At 31.5% G+C, this 13,888-nt stretch overlaps 1 protein-coding gene across 1 annotated transcript; it reads right to left on the bottom strand.

The window, feature by feature from the left end:
* Positions 1–281: 281 nt before the first annotated feature.
* LOC145315408 (neural cell adhesion molecule 2-like) lies at positions 282–11,727 on the bottom strand. Its single transcript, XM_080155390.1, has 22 exons — positions 11,606–11,727; positions 11,161–11,328; positions 9,792–9,913; positions 8,961–9,057; positions 8,461–8,554; positions 7,557–7,612; positions 7,309–7,333; positions 6,682–6,791; positions 6,107–6,135; positions 5,882–5,928; positions 5,544–5,637; positions 5,238–5,270; positions 5,010–5,051; positions 3,321–3,498; positions 2,673–2,721; positions 2,360–2,393; positions 2,079–2,173; positions 1,790–1,886; positions 1,339–1,377; positions 1,023–1,095; positions 667–918; positions 282–355 (listed from the first exon to the last, which is right to left on the bottom strand). The coding sequence occupies exons 1-22, from the start codon at positions 11,688–11,690 to the stop codon at positions 282–284; spliced, it is 1,893 nt and encodes a 630-aa protein (XP_080011516.1). The 5' UTR covers positions 11,691–11,727.
* Between the last annotated feature and the right edge of the window lie 2,161 nt (positions 11,728–13,888).

Here is a 13,888-nt window from a genome sequence, read left to right as displayed (position 1 = left end):
CAGTTTATTTAAAGTTTATTATTAGAGGGGGGGGGGGGGGGGGGCGGGATACTTTTCTAGGAATGATTTCTTATTGGAGAGTGAAGATATACTACTTTTTACATTTTTACAATATCATAGATTTAATTAATATATATTTATGAAACTAAGTAAACTTTGTCTTTGTTAGGTTTACGATCACTTTTATGCAAAGCTAATCAGTAAGTGTAACAAAAAAGCTGTAAATCTGTTTAAAATCACACCTTTTAAAACTATTTTCACAATATGGAAAAACAGGTTTTTTAGGATAACAATAAATTAAAAATATTGTAAAAAAAAGAATTCCTTATTGATGCAATCAATGCAGAAGCACTATCTAAAGCATTATAATGATTTTAAATATGTAATAGTTATTTATCGCATCATATTAAAAACAGCTTTCCGCGAATAGTAAAATTAAAAGACTAATTCCAGTTTTATTAGTCCAAAGTTTTTAGACAAGGACGATGGCTTCCATAAATGGTACACTATACTTGATCAATTAAAAAAATAATATTAAATCTATTATTCCTAAATTAACATATTTTTCTTAGTTACTTTAAGTATATACAAAATAACCGACTTATAGACTAATAAACACAAAATACTTGAATAGTAGCTGCACTATTTCTCAAAAATATTACAAACCTACATCCGTCTTGGCTGTGCAAACATAACTTCCAGAATCTTTTTCAGTACTTGACACAATTGTCATCTTTGATAGGATTCTCTTCTTCCCTTTTACATTTTCTAGTTCTCTGTTTGTGACATCTTTACCATTTACAAGAGCTGTATTGTGATTCCAGGTAAAAGTAGATTCAAGATTTTCATCAACAAGAGCAGTACACTCAAGATCAACGGCGTCGCCCTCGAGAACATCTATTGCCAATGCTTCAGTTTCTAAGATACAAAATTTTCATATAATAGAGATAACGAAGGTTGAATTTACAGGTGATTCTAAAAATTAACAACAAAAATTTGCAATTAAGATTAAAATTAATTACCAATAATTTGTGTTGGTAAAGTGACAAATACTTGGATATCATCTGATCTTATGGTGTGCCACTCTACATGTCCCTGTGCATAGAAAAAAAAACTCTATAGTATTAGTTTGGTATGCTCTATAGCTTTAGATCTAATACTTAAAATGTTAAGTTACATTTTTAAAAGCGAAGCTTTTCTTTCATTAGGTTTCGAAGACGTACAGTTAAACTCATCTTATAGTGTAAGCCGCTGTTCTTCGTAAAACACACTTTTGCTACAATTGATATAAGCATAAAATTATTTAATAATACTTTTTTATAATCTAAATGATAATACCTGGCAAGAGTAACTGCCTTGGTCTTCAGCGTTTAAATCCTAAATTCATATTTACTTTATATACAGTCGCCAAAAAACTTTTCCTTGACAAGTTTCAGTAGGATTTTTTCAACATCAATAGCCCATCATAAATATTTGAATCTATAACAACGTCATTACATAAGAAAGGTGAGGCGCTTTATAGAGCTTCGATTCTGAAATTGGGACCATTGACATCATAAGAAAGCATCAAAGTTTAAAATGAATTGTAATAGGACTATTGGCTACTCCCCTAGAGACCTCCTAGGGCACTTATGGATTCATGGAAGGGACCCTCAACTTTAATTTTAGTTTTAAAATTTACCAAAATAGTAACAAAACCTTCCCAGCACTCTTTCACTTTAAAGGTCATCCAGTTCGGCTCAACGGTTATCCAGACATCCTGTTAACTTTACATAAGGATTAATACAACCTTAAGAATGAGATCAATATGTCCAGGTCCCTCAGCAACCAGTCTTTCATCCGTTACTGCCAACAATTTTCCATTCTTGTACCACGTCACTTTTAGACTTAAAAATTTTAGATTTAATTCTAATCCACTTTCTTTTTCAGTCTGTCTGTCCGTCGTAATGCTTAATTTGGTCATAATGTAATTACATTAATCTTGAATATTTTCAAAATCTGAAATTAATTTGAAATCCTTTTGGTAATCAATAAAAGATTTTAAAGGTATAATTAATCCAATTCGAGATAATTTTTACCTGTTAATGAATTCTTGGTTCACTCTTAAAGAACATTCTAGAGTAACAATGCTTCCTAGTGCCTTTCTTATTGGTCCTTTTGTTATATCAACTATCTATAAAAAAAAACATTTCATCAGTTTTACAAGGATAGTAAAAAATATTGCTTTGTTAATTTAATTCATACTTTTTTCTTTTAGGTTTTTTTTTGTGTCAAAGTAAGAGCCAATTGGTTTTGATTTAATCAAAGATTTTTGAAATTTTACGGTGCTTAATACTTTTTTTGATTAAACTAGATTTACCTGAATTGGTAGCTGCACATAAAGATGAAAAGGACTAAAATATAAATGTGATTTTCAAACAAGAAATAAATGCTTTTTAACAAGGATGTCCAAGGGGATGGGGTAGTAAAACGGTGATCACTTCAGATGTACAATGCACAAACGTATAAGGAGTACTGCACTTTTACTGTATATTAGAATATTTGGAAAATGAATAAAAAACTGAATATTTTTAGCCAATATTTTAAGCCTTTACATTTTAAAAGGTCAATAATTCTCTTCTCACCAGGAAAAAAAAGCAAGAATGATTCAAAGTGCATAATAATATTCTTACCTTGTTGTGACCTCATCATAGCTTGTGCGAAACTTACAAAAATATTCTCCTTAATTGTAAAAATATTATAATAATGAATTGCAAGAAAAAGATTAAACTACAGAAACAAGGAGTAAAAGAAAATAAGAGGAAATGAAAATAATTATTTTAAATGAAAAAATTTATAATGTAATCACAAAAAAAACTTATGTTTACACATTTCTAGTCATACAACCTTGTGTTTCATTAGAGCAGGGACTTATAATAAGGTGTGGGTGACACAACAACACACATAGGAAATCTTTTTCTCGTATTCATTCGAATCCGCTGAATAGGAACTGGTTCTCATCCATACGAAAAAACTATGTCTAGCATCGTATTATATCCAGCTTTCTACGAATATAAAAATGTACAATCATAAGATTAAAACAAGTTTTTTAGCCGGTGCCTTCGGCACCTCGGGTCTAAAAAAAACTAGTTTTAATCTCATAATTGTACATTCTATATCCGCGGAAAGCCGTTTATACTACGATGCGAGAAATAACTATTAAAGACCATTTATTTTGGAAGTTTAAATGACCATACAAGAACGTGTTTAATTGGTAAAAAAGGTTAAAAAATATGCATAAACTAACTTAAAATGATGGTTCAGATAATTATTTTTATTACCTTCGTTTTCTTTTATAAGATTGTTAAATCTAATTTCGGTGCCACCCTTGACAAACTTCAGATTCGGACTTGGCTTCATTATTACTTCGTTTTTATACCAAGTTATTTCAGGATATTTATTGGTCAGAGTGTCCTTTGAAGGTCTACAAATTAGAGTAGCTTCTCCACCTTCTAATTTCTAAAAATAATAAGAATGACTACATCTTTAGCTTTGAAATCAGACCATTGAACGAAAGAACATTAATACTTATAGAGTGTCAGTGATCGCTAAAAATTCAATATGTTTAAAATGGATGCAGGGACTTTCTTGTTATAACTAGGGGAGTGGGGACAGAGGCGTCCAAGCTTTTTTTTTTTGGGGGGGGGTAAAAAATTGTAGGGCGGGGGGGTAATTCGTGTTTGGGGGGGGTAAAAAATTGTAGGGCGGGGGGGTAATTCGTGTTTGGGGGGCTAAAATTTTTTTTACCCCCCCAAAATTTTTACCCCGGGGGTAAAATTTGATTGGGGGGGTAATTACCCCCCCTAAAGTCTGTTGGGGGGTGTAAATACTCCCCCCAAATCTGTTGGGGGGGGGGGGGGTAATTACCCCCCCCAAACTAATTTACCCCAGGGGTGAAATTTTTGGGGGGGGGTAATTTAATTATGTAAAAAAAGCACCTACCTAATCTATTAAGTTAATAAGTACTATCCTATAACATAAAGTAGTAAGTAAGGTTTATTTGACTATAGCTTCAGATTTCATTACTTTTAATACTGAGTTCTCCTTTTTAGGAAAGCTTCAAATAGATCCCATGATGGTTCCACACTATTATAGGTCAATCCTTTGAGTGGTTTTAGGCTATTTTTCTCCTCCCTTTTTACCCTTTAGAAAACACGAGTTCTTAGATGCTAAGGGCGCCACTACTATTCAAATATATAGTAGTATCTCATTCTTTAGAACATAAAAATACAATAATTAACTCACTAACCAATGAACCAATATGATTATACTTTAAAGTGAAGCGTCTTATAGGTCCTGGTAAGTTTTATAACTAGTTTTGAGACACCCTGACATCCTCCCAAAAGAAATCGCCTATAGAAATTCTTTTTCATTATTTAATGAAATATTTAATTTAGTTAGGTATCTATTTTATGGAATCTTCAGTGCTTTACAATTACATCATAGATCCCCCCCCCAAAAAAAAATTTTCAGTAAAATTTTTTTTTAAGAACATTCAATTTGGGGGGGGTAAATACCCCCCCCCAAAAATTTTTTTTAAAGAACATTTATTTTGGGGGGGGGGGGTAATTACCCCCCCCAAAATCGTTGGGGGTGCCTACGGCACCCCCAAGGTAGGGTTAATTTTTTTTTGGGGGGGGTATTGTTAAAAAAATTTTGGGGGTGCCAAATGGCCCATTACCCCCCCCCCCCCTTGGACGCCTATGAGTGGGGAGTATCTGTGCTTGCTAGGCACTTTGCAGGAAAGAAACTTTTAGTTACAAGAATTAAAAGCCAAGGTTTAAATTTGATAGGACGATTTTTACATGATTATTTAACGATTATAAGACATTTTGGAACGGATTGGAACGCTTTCTACGTTGTTGGCATGGGTTTGAAATCGATAGGGCGACTCCAAGTATCGACAAGGTCCAGTCCGTTAAGGGCGGACTGAAAGATCGGTACTAATCGTACTTATGTAAGATACTTACAAATGTATTATTTGAAACTTCTTCTATAGAAATCTTGGATCTGGTGTAAATAAACATAATATATGAATAACGTCATTTAAAAAATGATTCAGTGAAAAATCAAAAATTAAAGAATAAGGAGGGAGGGCAATAAGGATATATAATGTAAATGCCTTGTTTCTTTATTAAAAATGTAAAATCAATTAAAAATTAAGAAAAAAATTAAACATTATTGCTTATTTGTTTCCTTAGAGTAATTTTAGCACTTCTGGAGGATATCTGTTAGAACAAAAGTTATTTTTTCTGAGGCAACCTTTTTTTAAATCCTATTTCTCCCCAAGAGGTAGAAAAGGTTTTCTATATTCACTTTTTGTTTTAACAAAATTTCCACCTTATAACCTTCATTGGAACAATGTAAAACTTTCCTAAAAAGTTATTAACGATCTATCTAGTCGTTTAAGAGATCACATATTTATAAAAGTGATCAGAAGATTTCACTTGCATCAAATTTAAAAAAAACCATAAGTTTAATTGAATTAAAACTTTTGTTTCCTGATCATAAGGTGTGATGACATGACATTTATACCATCCATTATCTTCATTTATTTTGGCATCAGAAATAATATAAACAATCTTCTGTAAATCTTCACTGAAATTAATTATTTATTATAATGCCTATTGTATATAGTGTTTGAATTTCTACATCAAGTGAAGTATATGGATGTGTGATTGTGATTAGGGGGTCCTAAAGGATCAAGATGTAATATTTCAGATTTTTCTCTCCATTTTAAAACCATAGTTGAGCTATAAATAACTCAAATAATACTCTTAACCTTCAACAAAATTAAATTTTGATATTTATTAACAAATAAAAAAAAAACTAAAAGACTTACCCCAAGGGTATTACTTTCAATTTTGCTGGATCTGTACTTCGCCTATCCTTTTAGATTGAAATGATTATAAAAACAATAGATAATTATTACAAATGATCTTAATTGTCATATTATCCTGATGAATATGGAATCATTATAAATGACGATGTACAATTTTAATGGTCAACGTCGATTACATGGATACTGATCTATAAATACTTTTGTAATAAAATTAGTGTAACATACCTTTGTCCAATATATGTCAGCTCCTTCAACTATAAAATAAATAATATTTCTTAAATGTTATAATTCTTTAAATATAAATTTATAGGCTAAGAATCTAACAGGTGTGTTAATATTCAGATATAGTCCCTTTCGTGGCAACGCTCCTTAAGGGACGATTTATCGCTATTTTTTCAACGTAGCTTTTCTCCTATTTCTAGCCCATGCGGGGGGGGGGGGCTCTAACCCTGCGGGACCAATTGCCTAACCCTGTGTAGCAATCACCTAACCCAATATAACCTGACCTAATCTAAAATAACATATCAAAAGCCATTTTAAAAATACGACGAATAGCCCCTTAAGGGGCGTTACCACGAAATGGACTATTCACTAATATTCTTTTGTTTTAATCTAATATTGTTTTTAGTTTATAATATTTTTATACTTATTTTAAGACTTGAATGAATTGCACGATTTTATCATGCCTTAAATTACTTTAATATGTCTTTGAAGTGGACCAAGACAACTAAGTGACTTGACGACCCAGAAAAAATTAAGGTTATAGAGTTTCTCTGCTACAAATCAGGTACAAAGCTAACCTAGAGCAGAATCTACAGAAACAATGCAAATAACTTCATAGGAACCTCCAATACGAACTTCTGAATCGTTAGGTTCTTCAATCATTGAGGATTTTCTAAGCACTTCCAATCTACAAAAATGTATCAACTTTTTAACCAAAATTAAAAGGAGATATATTAAGTTTATATTTTGTATAAAGAGCAAGGATACAAAGATGACAACATTCATTTGCAAAGCAGACGGTCAAAGTAGAGTAGTTGTTCATTGGTTCTGAAAATCAGCACAATCTTCAGAGGTAAATAACATTTCCACTCCCATAGCCCTATGGACGAACAAAATATTTTTTTTTATGTAGCTTTCTTACTAACAGATAGATAAAAAGTGTAAATAGTAAAGGAAGAGTGCAGATTATTCTAAACTTGGAAGCTCTTTAAAGTGCCTATGTAAAAATGACGTCATACAATACAAATGACCAATGATAGGCCAATACACAGACTAAATTACCAATGACAGGCAAGTATACATTTTTATTGACCAATGGTAGGACAGTATGGCGTCAAAGCTCTATAAAAAGCTTCCTAAACCTGTTAAAAACAAAATTTATTTTTTAACTTTCGAAGTTTCAACCACAAGGAAAATATTCAAACCTTGCTCCTCGTGTTCTTACAGTATCTAAAATAAAATATAATAATAAGTTCATTTAAAACGAATATTTTTAAACATATAAATAGAGAAAAACTTCATAACAAAACTAAAAGATAGAGTCACTAAAAAATAATCATACTACTTTATAGAGAAAGAATTTTAGTAATCTTTTAAAAACTTTAAGGGAACCTAAATTTTACAAAATAGAATTTGCCAAGCAAAATTTAAGAATAAAGCTTAAAATGTAAACCTGCTGGAGTAGTAGCTTCACAAGAGTACCAGCCCTCATCTTTTAAACCAATGTTACTTACAAAATAAAACAATTAATTTTTTTTTTCGTGAAAAGATGAATTAACCTATCCATGAAAAAATTCAGTACTTTCACTAAAACCTGTTTTGGACCTCTTGGCCTACCCCCCCCCCCCACTACCACCTTTTTAGATTTAACAAACATATCTTTAGCACTTATGTAGAACTCTAGCCCGGCCCTGCTGTTCTTATCTCTGCGCTGCATGTTCTATTCCTGCTTGGCTCTTATAACAAATTTTAAGCCATAATAAGTATCAGAACATGTTTTTAAAAGCGAAGCTTTTCTATAATTAGGGTCGGTCCGTCCGTAACGGATAGCTTTTTTCGTTAATTTAGGCATGTTAGAATTGTCCTATCGATTTCAAACTTTGCATGGTGATTCCTTTAGTAGTTAGGTACGATTTAGAAAGCGTAGCAACTCTATAATCATAACCAGAATGTCCGTACGTCCATTTTAAACATGTTGATTTTTTACTTTTTTAACAACAAATTTTTATATGATCTAATCATCCAATTGATCTGAATTTTGGTATATTGATTCCTGGGACAACAAAGTATAATGTTATAAGCGCGGCAACTCTATAATCAAGTCCTAAAAATGTAAGTATGTCCATAAACATTATCCTGTATCAATCAGTTTTTTAACAAGTTTACTCACAATTTTACTTTGATTCTTATACATTTATATTCTGATTATTCAGTTCTGACACTATACAAGTATTAATGTCCGTTTGTCCTACCGTTTCAGTGCTTCGCTTTTATGGATGTTGTCATCCTTGTTTTTATATAAGTTTTATTGTGTTCCATATGTGACTGTTATGGAATGTACTATACTGTCTGTTTACCTCATTGTAAATGAATTGTAATGTGTAGAAACTTTAGAGTAGGGAAAATTCAGGAAAAATGCTCGACCACTGAAAGACCGGCTGTAGATTCTTTCTAAAAATAATAAATCTTTGAATCCATATAAAAAGTAAAAGGATGTGTGTTTATAAAAAAGGGTCTCCAACCGCTGAACCGATATAATTATCATATACAGTTTTTCATTGGTCTTGGGAAAGTTCCAACCTCACAAGAGCTATCGCCCCATGAAAAAAAGACCTTCCCTCCAAAATCAAAGTATTTTTCTTTTTAACCTAAATTTCAATAGCACTAGAAATATTATATCCTATAAAATAAGTTTGTATAGCTCATAAAATTTGTAAATGAATATGAGTAAAAGTATTCTGTAGGCAATAAGAATTAATTGATGAAATAGAAAATGACAATCTATAACATTATAACTATTTAAAGTTATTGTATAAGAAGAACACTTACAGAGATGATAGGCATCTGCAAAATTTACCTTGATTTAGATTTAATGGTGTCATTTTCTTTCCATCGTCAAAGATCCAAACTACATTGATTGCACCATGGAGGGAAAAATCATATCGAAAATTGCACTAAATACACGAAAAGTTTTTATGAATTTAACTAAAGGAAATTTTAAAATTGCTGGAATAAATAACAAGAACTAAGACTAAAGGCAACTTAAAGATGAATTTCCCTAGAAAAGGGAGGAAGGGATGGTGTTAAAATAAACCCAAATACCCTGTCATTTGACGTCCATGATAGTAATTGTTAAAATAATTTTTAATTGATGCTAGAAATTCAGAGTTATCTAGGTTTATCCATTTTTTACTTTGATCCTTTGTCCTTTTTTATAGTATTGAAACTAATAAAAACATTTGAATATAAATTTGAAAATGAAAAAAAATATTAAAGTGTAGCGTTAAAACATTTGTAGGTTGCCTGTCCGTTCGTAAATAGCTCTACATTAGCTCTATTATTTATTTCATGCATTCTAAAATAGAGTCCAATTTTTACATTCGCGTAGCAATATCAACAATTTATCCTTCAAGGAAATGTACAAATAAGAGTGCATTTATTTTCGGATCACGTGGTTTAAATTTACTATGACGTTCAAGTTTTTTTTAGGGGATAAAATGAGGGGTTTCAGAAGTTTGAGATGCGTAAAATAATGTATTTTTTTATTTGAGTGGGGGGGGGGGGAAATCAGGGGGGTCAAAGTATTAGGGGGGATAAACACCCCTTTACTCCCCCCCCCCCAACCCTTGGATGTCTATTTACATTTTTCCATAAAATGATGTGCACAGTGCACACCCCTGATCAATACCTGCATTGTAACACTGGAATCTGTACCATTGACAACCCTGACGTCTTGTGGTTCCCTGACAGGTACAGTCTTCTCCACTACTTGTACAGTGTACATGCTGTTGCTACCACAACTATATTTTCCTGATAATTTTCAATTTTTTTTTACAAGCATCAAGGATAGCAACATCCATAAGTATCGAAGCACAAAAAGACCGTGGTTGGACAATGTACGCTGTTATAGAGCAGATGATCAGTGGTCAAAAATAGAGGGGAAGTAAAAGAAATAGAGATAATTTTAAATAGATACAACCACGAATGCTTTTTTAAAAAATATATATAAATTAATTATATATAGATTTTATAGAAAGACCAAAAGACCAACGGACTTTATAATTCATTTACTAAATGGGGTATTCCTGTCCAGTTTTTTGTTTAGGAATGAATATTTCTTACCCGAGGGCATAAATGATGGACCGATAGGTCATCATTTATTCACGAGGGTAAGAAATATTCATTCCTAAACAAAAAACTGGACAGGAATATCATTCTCATTTAAACAAAAACTCATTTTTATGCTAGTAAAATGGGGTATTCCTGTCCAGTTTTTTGTTTAGGAATGAATATTTCTTACCCGAGGGAATAAATGATGGACCGATAGGTCATCATTTATTCACGAGGGGAAGAAATATTCATTCCTAAACAAAAAACTGGACAGGAATATCATTCTCATTTAAACAAAAACTCATTTTTATGCTAGTTAAATGTGGTTTAATTTTGGTTTTTAAATTTCATTTATTTCCCTGGTATAATTTTTCTTTCTTTTAGTAAATAATAAAAATTATAAAATCTTCCAAAAAAATTTAAAATCTTCTAAAATCATACCAGGGATATAAATGAGATACCAGGGAAATAAATGGGGTATTCCTGTCCAGTTTTTTGTTTAGGAATGAATATTATAAAATCTTCCAAAAAAAATCTTCCAAAAAAAATTAAAAATCTTCTAAAATCATACCAGGGATATAAATGAGATACCAGGGAAATAAATGGGGTATTTCTGTCCAGTTTTTTGTTTAGGAATGAATATCATTCTCATTTAAACAAAAGCTCATTTTTATGCTAGTAAAATGTGGTTTAATTTTGGTTTTTAAATTTCATTTATTTCCCTGGTATAATTTTTCTTTCTTTTAGTAAGTAATAAAAATTATAAAATCTTCCAAAAAAAATTAAAAATCTTCTAAAATCATACCTGGGATATAAATGAGATACCAGGGAAATAAATGAATATTTACATCCACTATTTAAGGGGTTGTTTATATGGGAATGCACATTTTTGAAGTACAGTTTAACATTTCAAATTATAGAGTAGCAATCCTTAAAAATATAAATACCTGAATGATAAGATTTTGTAAGAGGTATTATCAGGGAATTGTTATTCTTTCTTACGATTATATCATGTGACATAACTGGAAATTCATTGATTGTCCAGGAAGCTGGTGGCCACCTCCCTGATCCTGGACCTCTAGATGATTCACAGGGAAGCTCCAGGAATGAATCTCCTGTCGAATGAATACAATTTTTTATCATAAAAGCCAGCTTCATTGATAGGGATATAAAGAAACGAAAGGGGCCATGTACTTAGTATATTTTTTGCTGTTTAAATCAGTCAAAAACGTATCTAGATTACAAATATAAAATTTCTTTTTGAGAGCTTTTAATTTTCCATCTTTGTATAAAACAACAACAACAAAAAATCAACATTTTAATCGAAGTTAGATATATTTCGGAATAAAATGCAATTTAAACAACTATTTAAAATTTTCTTTTTATACCCACCTGTAACAATAACATGCTTGTCAACAAGATCACAATAACAGAAGTAAAATATGAAGCTAAAAACTAATAAAATTGTTGTATGCATATTTGTGTTGAACTGAACAAGTTATTTCAGAAGCAAGGATAACCTTGACAATCAATTTACAGTTGAGGACAATAGACAATAATTCATCTACAATTTGTTTTTTTTTAATTTCATCTAATTTCTTAAAAATATATTTTTTCACTAAGGTGGTTTAATGGATGTTCTTTTTGTCCATGCTAAATAGATTAAGGTAATTGTCTAAATTATCAAATATAGTTTTCTTGTGAAAAAAGAAAAGACCTCCACAAAGGATTTCTTTATCAATTGCCATGTTTTATGTATAGGTCTAAAAAATCTTTTACATGAAATTGCACATTTGAGAAAATATAAATGATACACAAAAAGCAGAGTTGTTCAATTTGAAAAGAGTAAAATTATCTCCGTTTTTAATTGACATTTTAAATAAGTTAGGAAAATACAAAAAGGATTTAAACATAGCAATAATTGACATATACCATTTTAGTTACTTGAAGATGAATTGCTGTTTTTTCACCTATATTAAAACAAGTATCATAGATAGACCCTTGATGATTTATAACTATTTTGGGGGAGGGTACTTCCCCTCCCGAATTTTTTTTCAGGGGGGTGAATTAAGATAGAAAAAAATTAACACTCACCACTTTAAGTAATCCTAGGGGCGTAGCCGCTAGTAGTTCAATATTGAAACCTAATCATTATTATAGAAAAAATCTGGATGCGTCAAATTTTACTTTTTTGAGTACATACGACATTTTTGACGGACAAATTGAAATTATGTTCCCAACTGATAAATATTTAATTTTTATTTTTCAGCTGTCAAGATTGCACCCAAAAAAATTTACATTGCAAAGAATTACTGTCATATGTTATTTAAGATAAATACAAACTAGTGGCTGCGTCCCTAGCATCTAGAGGCTCTGTATTCTAAGATTTTTAAATAATTAGCCTCAAAACATCCCGGAAACTAAACCCGCGACCGTGGCTCAACACGTAGCGCATCCGCTCGTCGTCGGGAAGGTGATAGGTTCGAATCTCGAACCGACACTGCGTCATAACTATAAAGACGTTAAAATTGGTTCTTACTGCTGCGACATAAATAGTTAGAGTAGGGGGAATGCCTTGGCCCAAAACAGGCACAACTTGTTACCATGTACAGTTGGGACTTCTCAGACAAAAGTCGTGCATCACAGGGAGTTGGTTGTCTGTTGGATGTTACTTAACCTAATATCCTTGGGTGTTTGGACATAGAAGGGTGCGTAACAGTCATCCTTAGTTCTCCTGGATTGCTGGACCAGGACCTTGACATTACATCAAGTCGAAAAGGCCCTTGACTGCAACCCCCCCCCCCTCCCCCCAAAAAAATCTCCCCCTAATTTTTTTTATTTTTAAATCTAAATTTTAAAAAATAGGTTATCGAATTAAACTTCCTCTTCCCCAAGTGCTCCTGGAGGCCTCTGGCGTGCGTTGGCGCTAGTTATACATATATTGGTGCTGAAAATATTTAAATTTATATATAAATATTTCAATGTTATATTATAAAGTCGGTGGCGGTTTTAGACCACAACCCCCTCCCTCACAATTTTCTAATACTTCAAGTCAATATAGGTGCTCTATGCAAAGGCAACAATTTTCAATAAACTATTCTTAGATTCCTACTTTTTTTTACATCAGTCTCTTTATTTTAAATCAAAAACACATCTCGGTACTTATAGAAAAACTTATTCCGTTTCAAAGTTATGTAATTGTAACTGGAAGCAATTAAATATGAACCTCACTACTATTTAGAATGTAGCATATAAACAAAAATTCTTGTTTAGTATATGCGATGTATACTTTATAGAACCTTACTATATTATGAAAAGTAAGAAGATGCCGCGTATTATTTTATTAATGGATCTCATGAGAACATGCAGTGAAAACAGGATTAGAATATTTTATGAAAAATACTTTTGAAATTACTTTAAAAACCAAATTAAGAATAAATATATTGACAATTTTTTTGTAAAAAATGTATGTTGAAATTTTGATAAAAGTTTACTTTTTATGCGCATAATTTTTCGGCCAAATTCTGAGATTGTTTGAAAACAGGTTCTGCATCGTTCGAATTTCAATGTATCCAATCATATCCTTTAATATAAAGTAATACGGATTTTTGTAGCTTAAGTTCGATAACTACTAAACCGATTGGGTTCTCCAGTTAAGGGAAGCTTCACAAAGAT

The sequence above is a fragment of the Acartia tonsa genome, chromosome 4 (genome assembly GCF_053477335.1).
Source record: "Acartia tonsa isolate MP-2025a chromosome 4, ASM5347733v1, whole genome shotgun sequence".
NCBI lineage: Eukaryota > Metazoa > Arthropoda > Copepoda > Calanoida > Acartiidae > Acartia > Acartia tonsa.
Note: the sequence above shows the minus strand (reverse complement) of the source record. Positions and strands in the feature narration are given on the sequence as shown.

Coding starts and splice junctions, on each gene's coding strand:
- LOC145315408 (XM_080155390.1), bottom strand. CDS start 11,690: ATGCATACAACAATTTTATTAGTTTTTAGCTTCATATTTTACTTCTGT. Junction 2,394..2,672: donor TATGATGAGGTCACAACAAG/GTAAGAATATTA, acceptor TTTATATTTTAG/TCCTTTTCATCTTTATGTGC. Junction 356..666: donor CACAGCCAAGACGGATGTAG/GTTTGTAATATT, acceptor ATAATGCTTTAG/ATAGTGCTTCTGCATTGATT.